General features: G+C 52.4%; 1 protein-coding gene across 1 annotated transcript in view; it reads right to left on the reverse strand.

Moving 5' to 3' along the window:
- The window catches only part of FGF18 (fibroblast growth factor 18), a 32,655-nt gene extending 20,619 nt beyond the window's left edge, over nucleotides 1-12,036 (reverse strand). The window contains exons 1-2 of the mRNA XM_028102794.2: nucleotides 12,005-12,036; nucleotides 11,795-11,831 (exon numbers count right to left, since the gene is read on the reverse strand). Of these exons, the coding sequence (XP_027958595.1) occupies nucleotides 11,795-11,831; nucleotides 12,005-12,036 (69 nt within the window). The remainder of the gene's footprint in view (nucleotides 1-11,794; nucleotides 11,832-12,004) is intronic.
- Between the last annotated feature and the right edge of the window lie 7,676 nt (nucleotides 12,037-19,712).

Raw genomic sequence — 19,712 nt, forward strand, 5'->3', positions numbered from 1 at the left:
CAGAACAAGCAATGCCAAAATTAGCCCCAGTTATGGCTCCAAAGGCCCTCTTCCAGCCCCATTTTGCTGGGCCCCACTTGTCCCACCAGCACGATCAGGAGGAGGTCCCAGGGTCAGAACCCAGGGTGTGCCCTTCCCTCGCTAAGGGGCCCTAGGCAAATTACCAACCCCTCTGGACTTCAGCTTCCCTAGAAAATGAGAGGGGTGACAATGTCACCCACCCCACAGGCTGCTCCGCAGACGAAATGCAGAAAGTCTTAGAACAGTGCCCAGCACAGAGCGAGTACTCAGGAGGCAATAACTAGGAGAGCAAATGCTGGCCCTTTCAGAGGCTCACAGTGAAGTCCTGCAGACAGAGCCTCTCTGGAAATAGAAGCAGACCACACCCCCATCCCTGCAGACAGGGCACCTCCGCACACACGCAGTCTGGGAAGACGCTATTGCCGCTGACCCTCCAGACAACCCTGCACATTGGGAATGCTTATCACCTCCACTTAGCAGATGCAGAAACCAAGGCTCAGGAAAGTTAAGTCGGTTGCTTCTAGCCACACAGCCAGGGGTGCGGGGCCTGGCGCCTGGCCCACCAAGGGTGCACACCCTTCCCTCTCACTCTTTTCGATGGCCAGCCCCTGTGACCAATTCACAGCCAGGGTCTGACACCTGGGACCCACCTCCTCTCATAGCCCGATGCTCAGGGTGGTGCCCCCTGAGGTTCACACCTGGTGGGCACGTGTCCTGAAGATCCCCCGCCCATGGCCCTCGACCTCCCCAGAATGACTTCCTGAGGTAGCCTGGCCTTGTCCCCTCCCCCAAGGGCGGGCCTCCAGCCTCCTTCCCTGTCCTCCAACTCTCCTCCTGCTCACAGGAGACCTTATCGACCAGAGGTCAAACCAATCTCCTTACCCTGGGTCCCCAAGGGGAGCTGCCCTGCCCCAGAAGCCAGCCTCCTGTTAACGATTTTCTCCCTGGCCCACTGGACAGAGGCAGCGCGGGTGACCCAGGGTCAGCAGGGGCTATCCAGTGGCCCTTCCCCAGGACGTGGAGGGAACAATTCATCTTGCCCAGCTTCCACCATTCAAGCCACATTCTGTGGTCATATCCTGCCCAAGGGAGGTAGCAGGGGTGGCCTCTGACACATAAACAGAGTCCATCCTTCTGAAAAGGCAGAGAGACCCCTGGGCTTCCTGGGCAAGACCTCTGGGGAGCCCCAGGCCTTTGCACAGGTCAGGTCCTCTGCCCAGGAAACCCTGCCCCCTCGGCCCAGCTGACACCTGCCCTCAGGTGCCTCCTCTGGAAGTCTTTCCTGCCCCCCACCCTCCCAGCTGGGTTAGGGTCTCATCCTCAAGGCGGAAATATTATCCCACATTACAGATGAGAAAACTGAGGCCCCAAAGCTAAACTGACAAGGTCCCAGACCTACACTACACTATAATGGCTTATCATCCTCAGACTGCAGCTTCTCCGGCTCATCCTGGGGTCTCCAGCTCTGGCCCCAGGAGGTGCCCGGCAAAGTTTTGCTAAATGACTGTGGCTAGAAAGAGGGAAACCTGGAGGCCAAAGTCTGCTCCAGCACTTACTACCCAGAGAAGCAGAGTGCCCCACAGAGGGGTGGCAAGGGGCATTCTTAAAGCTATCAATTGCTGAGCTTTCCTCTGTTCCAGGCACTCTGCTAGGAAGCCCTCTAGATGTGGTGCCTCCTTAGCCAGTCCTGGAGGTGGACACCCATTGGAGCTCACTACAGAGAATGGACCTCTAAGGCGCTTCTCCAGGGCCACGGAGCTGGAACATGGGCAAGCGGAGCTCTAGTTTCTGCCTCAGGAACATTCTTTCCCTCCTGCTTTCCTGCTCACTGGGTGGCAGGTCACTGGGCCTGGGGGGGAAGGAGGGGGACTGTGTTCCAGGCCTTCCTGGAACAGCCGTAGCTGCTCTCCGCAGGCTAACACCCCCCCGCCGGGGCACAATCATCTGGGGTGTCGAGAAGCTGCAGTCGGAAAAAAATGAGACTACTGCAGCTCTCACAAGGTGAGCAGGCTGGTACATCCAGGACGTGTCCTTGGGCACAGGAAGGCACCTTTGTCACTCTGCCTTCCTCCCACCCCAGCTTCTCTTTTGGGTCAAAGCAGCTTTTCCCACAGCAGGATGGCCTATAGTGGGGTCCCCCTGCAGCCCAAGACCCCCCATTAAGATGCCCCTCCGGCCAGCCCCTTCCCCGCCCTGAGAGCTTGGGCTCTGGTGGGAATATTCACTCCCCAGTCCAGGAATGGCACAGAGGCATCAACGGCCTGACAGGTTCAAATGTCCCCCAGCGTGTGCCGAGGCCCCAGGCCCGGGCACAGACAAGGCGCCCAGTGGGACAGAGCTGCCCGCCTTCGGCCTGGCCTGCAGTCTCATCCTTGTGGACACAGCCCTCTAACACTCAGGGTGAGGCACACTCGGCCTGGCTGCCCACTGCCCACAGCACGGTGCCCACTCGGGGTCCTTTACCGGCTAGCCTCTTCTACCTTCTGAGCTCCTTCCCTTAGGCACCTTGGGGTGAACCTTCCATGGGGTGATTTCAATGCCAGCTGCCAGACATCAACCCAGGTCCCCTCCTACCGGGGCATCCATCAGCCACCTCTGCTCCGTCTGGCTGAAGATTTCGGCTTCACTGACCCACCCCTGTTCTGAAGACATGTTTGGGGGCTTCTATTTCTTCCCGGGCCGCACCGCCAACTTCCACAGACGTCCGCCTCGTCATGCATCACTTCGGCGCACACACCACACACATTCAACACGATGACTAGCACGGACTGACCACCGATTTGTTTGCTTTCTCTAACGCTCAGTTTTCTCACTGACAGGATGGGGACTGCAGATCACATTTACCTCAGAGAAAGGAACAACTACAACTGTTTTCTTTTTCTTTTTTTCTTGTGTTTTGTTTTCTCAACAGCCACTGCTTCTTGAGCATAAGAACCACTTTAGGTCAATGGCCTTACGTAATTCCCAGAGTGGCCCCATGAGTCAGTGCGAGTATAGTCCCCATTTTACAGAAGAGGAAACTGAGGCTTGGAGAGGTGGCATCGCATGTCCAAAGAGGCGCACTAGTGAGCAAAAGAATCAGCCTAGAGCCTAGAGCCCAAGCACTCTAGCACTGCACCCTCGCCAGCCTTCACTCTCCCCTCTCTCCACCCCCTCCCCTCCCTCAATTCAGGATGGCAACGGGTTCTGGCCACAAGCCACAGTGGGGGGGGGGGGGCAGGGACTGGAGCAGGGATTAAACATGAAAGGGCTGAAGGCCTTGAGCTCACTCCCCCTACTCCAGAGGAGGATGGGGTCACACTGCCCCCTCCCGCCCAGGTCCCCATCCTTGAGGCCTCCTACAATCCATGCCCCTGTCTCCAGGCAGCCTGCCCAGAAAGGGAGGGTCTCCTCGGTCCCCGGAGGGGCAGCCCCGCAGACTTCCGGCCACATTCCACCACGGCCTGCCTCCTCCAGCAGCAGTGTGGCCAGCCCCGCCAAGGGCTTTCAGAGCTTCTCCACTTTCTCAAGTCCCCCCTCCAGGAGTGGGTCCTGGTAAAGTCAGCCCCGCTCGCCTCCCCAAAATGCAGCTCCCCAAACTCTTCCTAGAGAGCAGGCCTGGACTCGGGCCCAGGAGCTGCTGCCAGCCCCAGTGTGCTGTGGATTATTCTCTGAGAGGCTGAGACTAACGCGGGCTCCCACTTGCTGGGCACTTGCTTTGTGTCAGGGCCTGGGCTAAGCACATGGCAGGCATGGGCTCCCTCCTCCTCACACAACCTGGGCAGGTCAGAATGATTACTATCCCTATGACAAAGGGAGACACAGAGAGGCCAAGTGGCTTACCCACGATGTTGTACACAAAGCAACAGAGCCAAGATCTGGACCCACCTCTGGCTCTAGAGCCCATGAATTTCCCCCAGCTGGCATCTGAGGACAGAAAAGGGAGGGGGAAGGCCAATCCCACCCCTGGATGTGAGTTTGGCTCAGATTCACGCTCCCATTCACCCCTCAGCTCCAGGCTTCTCCCCTCTCTCCTGTCATAGTCCCCACACCCAACCCAGCCAGAATCGTGATGTTGCAAAGGACCCTTCCCCACCCCCAGCCTGTCCATTAAGCTCCCAGGGCTATCAATGTATTGATTGGCAGGGCTGAGGCATCAGCATGGGAGGGAGGTGCTGCCACCCAAGGCAGCTAACTAGAAGCCCCTCTCCCCACACATCAGCCTTCTCCCTACAGGATCGTCAATATGGGTACCTCCAGCAGTCAACCCTGAAGCCAGCTGGGTGAAGGAGGCAGGACCCCTAAAGACTCAAGCTCGCTTCTTTTCTTTCTTTTCCCCTTCCCTCCAATCCCTGTTTCAATTCCCTGTCCCTTGAAGCACGTGGGTGGGGAGTGGTCCGGCATGCCTACAAGATAATAAACAAGCCCTTTATTCCAGCATTCAACGCCCACCATGGCCTTTTACATCACCCCTATTCCTGAACTTGATGCTCTAACTGGCTCAGAGTCCCCTGAGCACATCAGGCTGTTCCCTGCTTCCATGTAGAGATGTCCCATGTGCCTGCAACGGCTTTTCCATACATGCACACGTACACACACACACACACACACACCACACGCACACACGCACAGCACATGCACGCACAACACACACATATGCACACACGCTTGCACAGGCACGCACAGCACGCACGTACAACACACACATATGCACACACAGCACACACACAGCACACGCATGCACAACACACACATACACGCGCACACATTACACACACAACACACATGCACACACACAACACACGTACACACACACATGCACAGCACATGCACGCACAACACCCACACATACACACGCACAGCACAAGCGCATACAACACACACATGCGCACACGCGCACACCACACATGCACACGCACGCACACGTGCACACACGCACAGCATACACACATGTGCACACACACAACACACATACACACATGCACAGCGCATGCACGCACAACACACATGCACACACAGCACACACGTGCACAGCACACACACACACAGCACACACACATGCACAGCACACGCACACATGCATGCACACAGGTTCACAATGTCTTCACCCAGCTTGTTCCTAATCTAAGATTCAAATGGGGCATCTTCCCTGGTCAGATCCTCTGGTCCCCAGTCTGGTTTCGTGGCCCTTCACCAAAGTACCCATGGCACCCTTGAGCCCCTGTACCCCTGCACAGATCCCTCAGATTCTCTCAAGTCCCCAAGGGCTGGGATAGGTCGTGAGCCCCCTTGCCCCAAGCCTGGTGTCAGAAGGAGCCTAAATCCAGCTGCCTGGCCCCAGCTTCTCTGGGGCCCCTCCAACTCACTGACTCAACACTCATCCTGCTCACCAGGTCTGTGCCAGGTGCCGCAGGGCCCTCGGGATGGGTCCAGCCTCCCTTGACTTCCAGGAACCACGAGCTGCTAGACAAACAGGCCTCTCGACACACCAAAGTCAAATGCCTAACTACAGCTCACATTTACTTAACACTTATAATGATCCAGGTGCTGTGCCAAGTACTTCCCCTGGGGTGACCACAATTCACCCCTACAGCAACCCCAAGAGGGAGGTTCTACCCTAATGCCCACATTAAAAATGAGCCACAGAGAGGCCAAGCAATTTGCTCAGTCATGAGACTATGAAGTGGCCAAGGCAGGGTGGGATCTGCTGGGCTGGATCCAGAGCCTGAGCTCCTATGCTTCCCTGTGAGCCCCATGGAGGACACACTGGGTCATGTGACAGTGACAAAGTTCAAAGGGGTTCCAAGGCAGAGGTGGAATGGGGGTAAGGGAGGTGAATAAAGCTGCCCGAAGTGTCAGTCATCTCTTCGCAGGGAATGCTTTGAGGGAAAAGCTGAATGGATGCCTTCTTGGCATCCCCTCTAAAATCCAGTCCAAGGCCACCCATGTAGCAAGTGTCCCATAAATGTTTGCTGATTGCTAATGAGGAGCAGCATCATAACTGAGTAACTACAGCATACCTAGCCCAAAACATGACTTCAATTACACCTCCCAACAGGCCTGGGAGTGGTACTATCATCCCTATTTCCCATGTGATGAGGAGGCAGAGACTCAGAGAGGTTAAGGGTCTTGCCCAAGGCCACACAGCCTGGGAGGGGTGCAAACCTAAGTCTAGAGCCTGTGCTCTCAACTTAGACAAGAGGAGCCCTGAGGCCACTGATGCAAGGAATACATCCCTCCCAACCTTCCTCAGCATGCTGCAGAATGGTACGCACTTAACACACACAGAGCAGGTAACTGATCCAACAACTATGGTTACTCAGTTATCTCCAGAGTGCCAGCCACTGTACTAGCTACTCTGTGTGCATTATCTCACTTAGCCCCCACAGTAACCCTTAAGAAGTAGTAGGTCCCTCTCATCACCCCACTTTACAGGTGGGGAAAACTGAAGGGCAAAGGGTTGATATTAAGAAATTTGCCCAGCAGCACAGACATGATTCAAACCTAGGTCTCTCCTATGCCAAAGCCCATGTATTCAAGCTCCATAGAAGTCAGCTAGCTCCTCTCACTGATACCCATGTGTGTAAACTGAGGCCCAGAGAGGGAGGTCATCCAATGAGCCAGTGACAAATCCAGGACTGATCCCAGGGGTCCTGAGAGCGTTTCTGCTGTCCGTGGCCCCGTCTTTGGCACAGGAGCGTTTTAAATGGACCATGGGCATTATGCCATTAAGATGTCAGAGCAATAAACCACAAACATCTCCCAGCCCCTACCAGCAACCCTGATTAAAGCCTGAGGGGCCAATTTACCCACCGATGTTCCAGAACAAGTCCCCACACTCAGGCCCAAAGTGGAGACAACAGGCTTCCACCCTCTAAAGCTCAGTGGCTCTCTCCCAGCCCGAGCCAGCCTGGCAAGGCCCTTGGCACTGCCCTATCCCTGAGTGTCCCAGCAAAAAAATGGGGTACACAGAGGTGGAACAGAAAGCCCCTGCTCCCAGAAAGGAACCAATCCACATCTCCCCTGTCCTAGTCACCAGGAGGTGACAGTGCCCTGGGGAAAGGGGGCTCACCACACCAACACGGGTAGGGGGGCAAGGGAGCCCTCCCAAAACAAGAGACACAGGGGCCGGTGCCCTAACCCTTGCTCTCCACCTGTAGGAAGCCAGGGATTATTTGGTTGATTGTTTTCTTTCCATTTTACACATGCAGAAGCTGAGACGAGAGGTTAAGTAACTTGCTCAAGGTCATACAGCAAAGATAAGGCAGGATGACCACTGGAACCAGGCTGGCACACCCCTGAACCCTCATACTGCTGTTTCATAAGCCTCAAGCCTAGAGCCAGGTGACCCAGAGTCGGAGCCCACTCTGCCTCTCTCTTGCTGTGCGGCGAAAGGCAGGTTATTTCATGCCCCTGAGCCTCACTTTCCTGTCGGCAGAATTCCCTGATCTCCGGCTGGTTGCGAGGCTGAGCCTCCATGAGGTGAGAAAGGGCCTGCCTGTTACATCGTGAGCACACCATGCCTGGTGGTGGCTACCAGCATTGCTGTCGGCCTGATGGGCCTGCAGCCTGATTTCCCACACCTACACCTCTCCTGCAGAACAGAAGGTCCTGCTGAGGCTAGGAAATCTCCCCCCTGTTGCCCTCCATCTCCCTTTGGGGGCCCACTGTGCCCTGAGAGCTACCCCAAGCCCGCTAACCCTGGGTGCCACCACAAGATATTTTAACAATCCACCTCCTTACCTCAGGCTGCAGGGATAGCTGGCAGGGTGCCCTCTCCCCTTCCCTGCTGGGAATGAAGCCGGGAGGGGAGTGCTGACTCCCCCAGGCCCTACCCTCCTAGACACCCACCTCTGGCTTTGGGACCCTTTCAGTCCAAAACATTCTAGGAGAATCAGGGCCTGCAGACTCCGAGTCAGGTGCCCTCCGTCAGAGACACCTATCCAGGCTCTGATCATCCGTAGTGTGGAGATCCTATCAGTGAGAATCCAAGAGGAAGCTCTCACTGAGAACCCCTAGCATGCCCCTTGGAACTCCATTTCCCCACTGGTATTCTTTCTGAAGAAGTCTGCCTGGTGTCATGGAAAGAATACAAGATCTTGAATCCAGAGTCTTGAGTCTTAGCATTGGCCTTGAACAAATCCCTTCCCCATTCTGTCCCTCAGTCTCTCCAACTGTGAAGTAGGAATATTAGCCCACCTACTTCAGGAGGAAGAAGGACAGGAAGAAGGAAACAAGCTTCTGGATGCAAGAGCCTTGGAGTCTTACTTGGTTGGACAGAAGCAGGATGTGCCCCCCGCCCCGTACTTCTCAGGAGGCAGGATCACAGGAACTCTCCCCTCTAGAATGGGAGCATCTTGAGGCCAGAAACTGACTAGTCTTGTTCTCAAGGCCAGCAAGAAGTGGGGTTCCAGCAAGTATTTGTTGAATGAATACCTGACTGGACACACAGATGGATGATGTCACTGTCTTAAGAAACTAAAAGTGCTACCCAATAGGACAGCTCTCCATCCTCCTCATGTCCCAAAGGACTCTGTCTCTGGCTTTCCTTTTCTAACGAGCTAGAAGAAAGGTTTTAAACCTCACAGAGGAAGCCAGGTGTGGGGGGTGGTCAGGTCAAGAGGGGGCATGAAAGGAAACTTCAAAACTTGAACACACTGGGTGGTGGGCGAGAGGAAGAGGTGCTGTGGGAGGGACAAGCGGTGGGTGGTGGAAGCCCCCCTTTCCTGGCCCGCCTCAAGCCTGGCCTGTCTGGGGAAGGCCAGGACCTAGCCGAGCCTGGCGGTAGGAACAATGTCAGGCAGGTGCCGGCCAAGCTGCGTGAAAGGCCCAGCCCGGTGTCATTGTCAGCGCTCAGCCAAGTGCAGAAAAGCAATTTACTGGTCACGCCGCCTGCTCCCCTCGGAAATTTTTAAAATTCTTCCGATTTGAGCTATCCGCGGTGTCCCAAGTCGTGTGGAGAAGGGATTTTATTAAATTCCCAGCTTCCTGCTTCCTGGGGTGGCCAGCAGGGGCGGGGCTCACCCCATGGGGGGTGGTGGGGGGAGGCAGTGTCTGGCATTGACTGTTGTGCTCTCTCGAAAATGTGGCTGGAGGTGGGGGCCCATTCTGGGCCTGATGGCTGATGGAGGGGGAGAAGGAAGAGACCAGAAACTCTATTGCTAAGACTGGAGCAGTCCCCGCAAAACCAGGGAGCGGGGGGATGGGAAGGGCAGAGGTACATCCATTTCCCAGCAGAACAAAGTACCCTCCTGGGTGAATGAGAATCTCCAAACCTTCTTCCACCACACCTATCATGTACCACTTCAGCCTCAAGGCCACCCATTTCACAAATGATGAGGAAAGATGAGGCTGGGGCTCAGGCCCAGTCCACCAGGTTGCAAAGCTCTGAGCTCTTCCCGGCGCGCAGGGAGGCCTCCCCCGCCCCTGCTCACCAAGGGAGCTCCTGTCACCCTCTCTAAGCTTGCCCTGCCAGGAAGGTAGCTGCTCTCCCCTCTGCCTGCCCAACACCTCCTCAGCAGGGAGTGGACTTCACACTCCCAGCAACGAACACTTGAGGCCCACCCCTCATCTCTACCTCTAATGGCCACACCACCTTTGTTCCTAGACCATGAATGGGGACATGAGCCTGCCGTTTCTTTATCTTTTAGGACTCACAGATGCTTTTGAAAATCTGTGGGGAGCTGAGAGCCCTCTCCAAAACATGAGCACATTTGGGCACCATTTTGGTGTGACATATCAGGGGCATGCCCTCCTCCATGATCACATCCTTAGATACTCTATGGGTGCAGGGACCAAGGGTCAAATACATCAGTCTTATGGCAGTTTGGAGGGGAAAATCTGAAAAGATAGGAAGAGGTGAGAGAGCCGGTAGAGGACGCTCCATCACATGCCTGAAGTCCTAACCCAGGTGGACCACCCAGCTCTTTCCTGAGAGGCTGGCTCTAGCTCTAGGCCAGGAGGTCGAGGTGGGATGCAGAGTCCAGGTTCCCTCCCTCGTGCTTCCCCAGAGAACACAAAGATGCTGCAGCAACCCCTCCTGGGCCCTGCTTTAAGGACCAAGAGGCAGCAGGCTGCAGGAGGCTTGAGCAACAAAGTCCCCAGATCTCTACCTCCATGCTCATAGCAGTAGTCCCCCATCCCCAGGTGCAACATGCAGGAAAAGAGCTCTCACCCAGATCAGACAAGCAGATCCTCTGGAGTGACCCTGGGGCCTGCCCTCTGCTTGGGGACTCAGCTGCAAATCAGGCAGGCCATGCCTGGCACTGGCCTCTCTCTGACACCAGCCATTCCCCACCCCTGCCCCCGCCACCACAGGGTCACATCTGCTTTGGCAAACAGCCAGTTTTAAGTTACTGACTCCAGTTATATTGATTCAAGGAGTCACTGGGGACCTCAGCCTGGCCAAGGCTGGGGGAAAGAACCCATCAGTCCGTCTGTCCGTCTGTCCGTCCGTCCATCCATCCATCCTCACAGCCCCCAGCCCCAACTAGCTTCCCCCAGCCCAGTGTTCATTCTGATGGTAACGATTCTCTCCCAGGAGTGGAAGCGGAGGTAAGCAAACCTAGCACCACACCAAACACTGAAAGAGGCCACTGGGGCTCAAAAGCACTCAACACACACAACATTCGTTATGCCATAAAGCTGGGAGAGCCACCATTTTCCCCTCTCAAGGCTCTTTTGGGGCACCTCTGGAACCCCAAAGGCTAAAACCTAAGCATCGTCTCTAACCCTGTGAGGACACCTGCCTTCAACCCAGAGGGAGAAGGGGCAGATAATCTCTTTTGGCCCCAGTCCAGCTCCTCCTAAGGCCCCTCCCTTGCAGCTCTAGGTGGGTGGAGGGCTAGGGTAGCTGGCACTTCTATTTCCCTTCCCTTTGCCACCCCCCCTCCAACCATGCTGAGGCAGCCCTGGTCTGGTTCTAATCGGGGCTGAAGTCGCTCCCTCTTTCCCTCTTCTCTTTCTCTGCGCCCCCCCCCCCTTTCCTTCATTTCCACGGCTTTGGAAGCCAGAGCGTTCCAACTGTCTGCGTGCCAAGACCTTCCCGAGTCTGAAAGCTGCTGAAGTAACAGATCAGATTTTAGCAAGTGCTTTCCAGGCTGAGCGCCAAGCCCTCTTCTGATTCACAGAGAGCGAGCGAGCGGGGAGCAAGGCGGGGAATCAGCCGAGGGCTGCACCACCTTGGGCGAGGGTGTGCGGAGCGTGGCCCATTCTGGAGCGGCTTCAAGGGCAATGGCCTCTCAGCCCAAGCGTCCGTCTGCTATCTCTCACCTAGTCTCTCCAAAACCTGTCTCTGTCTCTTCCTCCCTCTCTCTCTCTCCCCCCTGCAAACGCCTTTGAAACCACAGAGTAATTTACAACTGAAGCTTTCTCCCTGGACTCAAAATCCATTCGGCTCAAAGGAGCCTTTTTGTTTGGAAGAGCGAACGGAGATATTAAGGGACGTATGGCAGAAAAAATCTTCAGGTCCCAACTCCTCTCCGGTTGTGGGCAGGGGGCGTGGAGCTGGGCTCACTGCAGCGGCTGAGTCCGCTGGCTCCGGGGATCTCCTCTCAGCCAAGGCCGACAGGGGCCGCGCCAGTCTGAGCCCTGCAACAGAGCCCCTTGCCCTTGGCTGGTCCCCCGCCGGCGCAGGGCGCGCGCGGAGCCGCCCTTTGGCGCCCTGGGAACAGGTGCACTGGGCTGGGCGCCCAGGAGGGGTGGGGCACAGGGAGGGGGCGCGGCCCAGGGGAAGGGGGTCGACCTGCACCGCTAGGCAGGGGCAGGGGGAGGTCAGAGTCAGGATCCTACGTACCTGTACCTGGAAGCACAGCAGCAGGAAGTGTAAACACCTGCGGGAGAGAGATGGAGAGGTGGTCAGTGGGACTTGAGGGAGGGGGGCGCGCGGACAGACAGACGGATAGGCAGCCGGAAAGTCAGACGAACGGCCGGGCGGGCAGACAGAGTCACAGGCACACGGACAGACGGCCAGGCAGGGTAGGCAGCCCCGCGCGCGGGCGCTTACAGGCAAGTGCAGGCGGAGGGCGCTGAATACATCGCTGGGCGGGGGGGAGGCGGCGGCTCCTAGCCCAGCCTGCACATGTCCGCTCCGCGCGGCCGGGACCGGGCGCCTCCGCCGCCGCCGCCGCCGCCGCCGCCGCTGCTGCTGCTCCCTCCTCGCCGGCTGCTGCTGCTGCAGACTCTGCTGCTCCGGGGCGCTCCGCGGCGCGCCCTGCGGCATCAGCGCCCCGCGCGGCTCCTCCCGAGCGCTGCGCCCTCCGGGCTGGCGCGGGGGCTACGGGGTGGCCGCCGCTGTGCAGGAGACGCCGGGCTGGTGCGGGGAAGCTTGCTCACTGCTGGCTGTCCGGCCGGCCGTCCGGGCGTCCGCGGGAGGTTGGCTGCTCGGTTCACTCCGTGGGCAGCATGCGCGGCGGGGCTGGAAGCTGGGGCGCGATCTCCGGCCGGGGCGCGGGGCTGTTGGGTGCCAGGGGTCAGCGCTCCAGGGCCGGGGCGCGCGGCTGCAGCAGGAACGCGTCACGGCCGCACCGTCTGGGCGCCCGCCGGCTCATGTCTCCTCCTACGCGTCTCTCCGGCCGTGCGCATCGCCGCCTCCCACCACTGGCGGCGGCCGGGGCGTTTTCTACGCGCGGGCGGCGAGGGGGCGGGGGGCCGGGGGCGGGCCCGGGCCCGAGTCGGCACAATGAGGATGCGGGGCCCGGGGGCTCCCCCCTCGGGGCGCGGCCGGACGGGCGCTCAGCTCGGCTGGGTGCGCCGCGCCCACATCAAAGGCGGCCCAGCCTGCTTGCTTGCCTGCCGCGGCCTCTCCACCGCCTCCTCCTCCTCCTCCTGGCGGCTCCGGGTTAGAGGGAGGCGCTCAGACTCTCGGAGACGGGACGCGCAGCTCCGAAGGGGCAGAGCCCGCGAGCCTGGAGCTGGTGAGCGCTGGAAGCCGTCGGAGCTGTGCGCCCAGGCGCAATGACCCGCGCCGCGGCGCAAATGCTGCCCGAATTGGGAAGGCGGCGGTCCCCAAGAACGCAGTTAGGTGCGGAGCGTCCTCACTCACCCACATTAGCTACTAGCACTCCCTCACACCCACTAGCGCTTGAGTGGGGAGCCGGGAGGGGGCGGCTCCGTTTAAGGGGGTTCGCTTTCGCCCACCCTGTGAGTCCACGCAGGACCGTGGCGTGTCCCAGATGCCCTCTCGGACGGCTGGCACTAAGACCCCTTCTGATCTCTCCGTCCTTGCAGCTGCGGGGGTGGGGGGTCTCCAGGACTTCTCTCCCCTTCACCCCCCTCCAGAGCTCTCGGGTCGGTTCTCGGGCTCCCAGCCGGGCTCTCAAGGTAGGCGAGCCAGCTTTGGAAACGCGCGGCTGCCACCTAGCGGCCCCGAGGCGTCACTGCAAATCCAGCCCGGGAGGGCTACAGGGAGCAACCAGCAGGACTCTGGCCAGCGACCACTCTAGGCCCTCCGCCGGCCACCTGGCTGAGACTAGCTTCCGTTTGCATACTAAACGGTTTAGTTCCTTTAACCAGGACTCCAGTGAGGATATCTCCTCTCCCCTCCTCTCCCCGCCTCTCCCCGCTTCAGGGGCAACACTCCCGTCCTTTCCACCAACTTCAAAATGTAGGTGTTGTCATATGCCGCCGACAGTCGGGCTGTCGTTTGGCCTGAAGCTATGGGAGAGGTCATAGTGAGAAAAAAACTCAAAAAGCAAAATTCAGGAATCCATACTATTTGGTTAAAAACCTGGTCATTGGCAGTGGTTGATAATCCCATTGTACTAGAGCATAAACTGAGGTAGCTGCTGTCAAACAGGAAATAACTGTTCCCTGCACCAGCCCTCTCTGCAAGCTCTTGAAGTTCCCTTTCAAAGCAGAGGCTCTTCAACAGGTTGCCTCTGTCTCAGCATTAGACACAAGAGCAGAAAACCTTTTGAAAACTAGCTGCTGGGTGTCCGGGAAACCTTCTGTATGAAGGGCTGGGCTGAATTTACTTAAGACATTCTCATTGCCAAAATTAGTCTTGCTTATACTATTATTACTTTCTATTACTTTTAAATGGCATGGGTATATAACTATCTTCTATGTAAAATGCTTGCAATTTTTTTCAATGTTCACATAAAGTCTGTCAACCTCACAAATAAGACTATCACCCAAATAAAGACTGACCAAAAAAGTCCAGTCAAGAGAACAGTTCTTGAGTAAGAGCATGAACTCAAGAGTCAGAAATCCTGGATTTGAATGTTGCCTCCAACATTTACTTATAAATTCCAGCAAGTAACAGTCTGAGACTCTGCTTCCTCATCTACAAACCATGGCTAAGAACAGTAACAACTCGAGTTGTTTTCAGTTGCTGAATGAGGTCATTCAGAGTCTGGCACATAATAAAGGCTCCAAAGGTTTTAGCCATTATTAATTATGTTTCTCAGATTTTCACTTTCTTTGTGATTTCATGAAGTAGGGAGCAGTATCATTACAGCTTAAGAGGTGTCCAGTCAGGTTCTGTCTTAACTCCAACTCGTCATTTAACCACATTTTTTCTTACCATTTACATCTCAAATCTAGTTTTCACATACCTATTTACTTACTATATACATGATTTTTATATGGAGTTTTCCTATCTGAATTTGACACATTCATATTAACTTCATATGTACCACTATTTGGTAGTCACTTCTCAATTCATTCAATTACGATTTATTGATCCTACTGTCAAGGCCATGGGTGAAGACAGACAAGTTCCTGTTCTAAAAAAGCTATTTCACTTTCAGGAAAAATGGGCAATAAGTAAGGGAAGTCAAGAGATAAATTCCAGCCTATCAGTGCTTTGAAGAAAACCAGTGGGATAGAGAATACCTCTTAGTAATATTTAGGCTAAGGCACAAAGGTGAGGAGAGCTAGCCACGCAAAGGAATATTCCAAGCAAAAGACACCAAGTGCCTACAGATAGAAAAAAGCTAGGTAACAGGCAGGAATAGCCAGGGTGAGTGACAAAAGTTCAGGGTAAAAACAGGCAAATACTTGATCATGCCTCATAGGCTCTCAGAGGCCAATAGGTAGCCAAAGGCCTTTTTTAAAGGCACTACTTAATATACAATTTTTTTAAGTCTGTTTTAAGTGCTGAGTTTAACAAAGATCTATGTAAACATTTTTTTTTTTTTAGATCTTATTTACTTATTTGACAGAGAGCAAGAGGGAACACAAGTAGGGGGAGTGGGAGAGGGAGAAGCAGGCTTCCCGCTGAGCAGGGAGCCCAATGAGGGGCCTGATCCCAGGGTCTGGGATCATAACCTAGGTTGAAGGCAAAGGCCTTAACTGAGCCACCCAGACACCCTGTAAACACCTAAGGCATCCTCCCCACACCCACTGCTGATCCCAAATTAACATTAATTTGTTGGCACTAGATTCTAGTGTAATGTAAATAGAACCATGTATTATTGTGCTATTTTGTGTCCAGCTTTTGTTATGTTTTTGAGATTTCACCCTCATTCATTGTTGCTTTTATCATTTAATTGCCAAATAGTACTCAACAGTGTGGATGTACTATTATGTTTGGCAATTAGTCTGTCAAAGGCTTTGAAACTAAGGGTCAGAATGAATTTGCTTTTCAACAGCTTTATCACAGGTGCTAAAGTAAAGAATGAATTGGAATGGTCCAACTATGGTACTTGGGGGGCCAAGAAGGCTATTACCAGTCCAGGCAACTGTAGTTTCGGATGGATGACTGCATGCTACATCAAATTCCCCGTTGTAAGCTAGTAAACTTGCAATTTTCTGAGCAGATTCTCATCTGTAAACCCCCTTTGTTGTCTTATGGGGGACTGAAAATTTAAAGGGAGTTGAGAATGTATATTGACTGCTAGTGCAATGGGATGTATGCCCCGCAGGGCAAGTTAACGGTTTTGCTTACTAATCCTAAACAACCAGAACTTTGGGACACAGTATGTAGTTAAATGTTTTAGATTCCTATCTATTTCAAGTATGAAAGTAATATACAGCACAGCAACCTGACATTTTCTACTTTTCTCCAATTTAAGACTCACAAAATTCAGGGAGTCTATAGAATACAAGTATTTTGGATACAGATAGGAGAACCTCCAGCCTAAGAACACAGAACAGAGCCTCAAGCCTTCAATAGGATCAAGTAGTTTAGTTAAGAGTAGACAGACCCTTAGCACAGACGAGGCTCTAAAATTTTCTCAAAACCAGCTCTTAGAACTTTCACAGCATTAAACAGGACCTCTACTGCCAAATGCATGAGTCAGGGAGCAACTGGCTCTTTGGCAAGAACTGGCTGGAAGGTAGCCTTAGACTCTGAAATAACATTAACCCTTTATTGTTAACTATACTGGAATTTTTAAAAAATTAAACTTTAATCCTTTATCTCCAGAGCCCAGACCACTACCTTTTATTCAGAGGCTCAGTGTATGCGACCCTCAACTTTTCTTGGACAATTTCAAACAAAAGCCCCACAACCTGGACGGTTTCTCTCCCTCATTAAGCTACTGGTTGTCAAGACCACATAGTAGCTTCTGCAGCTTTATGACTAACTATAAACCTCATACTATTACTTGCATGGGTCCATTTAGAGTCTGATCTGCTCTCCCCAAATGGCCTTATTATGTTCTGTGGTTGAAATTAAAGTAACACAACCTTACACGATTAAGTATCAAATGAAGAGAAGCTTCCCTCAAGTTACCCAAGTGCCATCACTGCCCTCCAAATGCTGACAATTCCCCACTGCTTTTCCAGAGTCTGATCTGATCATCCATAAAGTGAAGCTAATGAGCACCACCCACCCAGACAGTTCCTAATTGCCATTTTTTATTTCAAAGAATTTTGAGAGAGCAAGCAAGAGCAGGGGGAGGGGCAGGAGTGGGAGCCCCATGCAGGGCTCGATCCCAGGACCCTGAGATCAGACTTAACTGACTGAGCCACCCAGGCATCCCTGCCATTCTTTGCAAGAAATGGATCATTCCAGGTCTGAGAAAGAAAATGAAGATGAACCTGGAACATTTTCTCACTAGAAAGCAAGACACTATCAGACTACTAGAGTCTGTGATGGTAGGAACAAGCTTGAAGGGGACTCCATCAGCCAAAAAAGATGTAAGAACGAAATACCAATATATAAAAATCTGAATCCAAAGTACTTAATTAAAACTCACTACTTTAAAAAAAAAAAACTCACTACTTTTGGAGGTTGCTAAAACATCAACGTATCATTCTGAAAACTGGTAAAGAACAGAACATTAAAATGTTTTTCAAAAGTCAGGTAGAGGCAATACAAGTGGGGATTTTAAAGAAAATGCCTGCAAAATAGTGAATGGTATTGCTAAAGAATAAGCCATTAAACATTCAACAGACTGGCTTAACAAAGGGAAATATAGTTATTCCATCAAAAAGTACTTTAGGGGCACCTGGGTGGCTCAGTTAAGTGGCTGATTCTTGATTTCAGCTCAGGTCATGATCTGAAGGTCTTGAGATCAAGTCCCTTTTTTCAGGCTCCCTGCTCAGTGGGGACTCTGCTTGAGATTCTTTCCCTCTGCCCCTCCCCACATCCCTCCCTGACTCCGTCTCTAACATCTTAAGAAAAAAAATTAGTACTAGGGGGACGCCAGGGTGGCTCAGTCAGTTAAGTGTCTGCCTCTGGCTCAAGGTCATGATCCCAAGGTCCTGGGATCAAGTCCCACATTAGGCTCCTTCTCAGTGGGGATACTTCTTCCTCTGCCTGCAGCTCCCCCTGCTTGTGCACTCACGGACAAAAAATTTTTCAAAGATTTTATTTGTCAGAGAGACAGAGCGGAAGCAGGGGGAGCAGCAAGGCTCCCTGCTGAGCAAGGAGCCCGATGTGGGACTTGATCCCAGGACCTTGGGATCATGACCCTGAGCCAAAGGCAGACACTTAAGCCAACTGAGCCACCCAGGTGTTCCATAAATAAAAAAAATTAGTACTAGGGACAAGGGAAGTAATTTTCTCATTAGTCTTAGAAACTAAAAATACTTTAAAATTTTTGTTTTCCCTAAGTACAACTGTATGATTTTTAGCAATTAAACCAATATTGATATAAGTATGGCCAATCTCACTTAACAGTTTGCACTGCACAAAAGTGTTTTTTAAAGAATTTCTAGTCACAAGCCTAGGAGTTCAATTTTCAGATTACCATATTTTGTTGGCTGAGGTCCAGTACCAAACCAAGCACTATTAAGTGACTTTGGAGGCACAAGAAAACATGCCCTACCTTCAATCTTTTACAAAGATGGATCTGATCAGCTTAACTGAACTTGCAAGAACAGGACCACCAGTAAGGCCAATGGCTTTCTCTCAGAATGGGGAGAAGTCCTTTTGGTTTTCCTGCTACATTAAGTACCCATCAGCTAAGCCCAAGGGTTAACTTCTACACAAAGCAACTCAAATAATAAACCTATCAGACCTACATTTTGGTTAAGTCATTAAAACCTAAATATACATCTACTTCTGAACATTTTAAGTAACTAATTACCTAATATACATCATCATATACTGTGATGTGAAACACTAGGGAAGGAATGACTCATCTTTAATGTATTTAGTTCTTAGTTAATACTGTGGCACTATTTAACACTAGTAACTTTTTCAAATTCATGTGCAGGTTAAGCATTTTGAGATTCTATGAATTTAAAACATGATCTTTTAAACATTAAACGTAAAAACATCCTTTAAAATAGAGGTACTTTCCAGTGAAATTAAGAACAATGAACATTTACCATTTCCAACTGAATCTCCATTAAAATAAGATATAAAAGGAGAGAAGCTACAAGGACAGACACCCTGGAGAGGAAACGGAATAATCAATGAAGGAAACCAAAACCTGAAGTCAATGACTAGAAGAGGCACCTGAAGCCTGGAAAGTGGGATTTAGAAAGACAGTACTGCACCAACCTTTCCCACCCCCCAAAAGTAAGGTTACTCAGAGCACCTGCTGGGCTGGCTCAGCCCCTAGGGCATCTCTGACTCTTGAGAACCACAACACTTCAGTTGGATGTGGAGCCTACTTAAAAAAGCAAAATAAAAAAAAAATAAGGTTGCTCTACCAAAACCATTCCAAAGATTAAAAGACATCAGCCTTTTATCTCCTCATTCCCATCAGAGTCTTTTGAACTACAGCCTAATCAAAGAAAGCAATCCTCCTAATCAATATAAGATAAAAAAAAAAAAAAGAGTAAACAATGCATGGGGTGAAAAGGGTTCCTTCAAACTTTATGTATGTCCCCAAACACCAAGGAAGAGTATTTACAATACAACCAACACAAATTTGAAGACATAAAAGTCCTTTCTCCTAAAGTTTAAACAAAAAGGAATGATGAAAAACATCCAACAGCATCAAACAAAAGGCCCAAGAACAGATAGAAGTTAAGCAGGAGAGCAAAATCTCCCAAGAACATGCCCCCAAACAGGAGAATCTGTGGAGAACAGACCCAGTCTACCCAGGTCCCAGAACAAGACAAATTATAAAATTTCAGGAAACCAGCAAGAGGGCAATCTTAATCAGTTCTCAGGAAAACTGGTCATATACAAAACAACACATGAAAATGGCAATAGCCTAAGCCATAAAGGGCACAATTAAAATTCTGAGGAAAAGATTTAGCAGCACTGAATTTTATGTCAAAAATTGACTTTTCAAGATTAAAAGTAGTCAGAAAATACCTTCTCATATATTAGCAAACCACCCGGAACACCACAGCAAACAAGAGGA

The sequence above is a fragment of the Eumetopias jubatus genome, unplaced genomic scaffold (genome assembly GCF_037043125.1).
Source record: "Eumetopias jubatus isolate StellerSeaLion01/CBP00866 unplaced genomic scaffold, mEumJub1_p1.0 scaffold_5, whole genome shotgun sequence".
Lineage (NCBI taxonomy): Eukaryota > Metazoa > Chordata > Mammalia > Carnivora > Otariidae > Eumetopias > Eumetopias jubatus.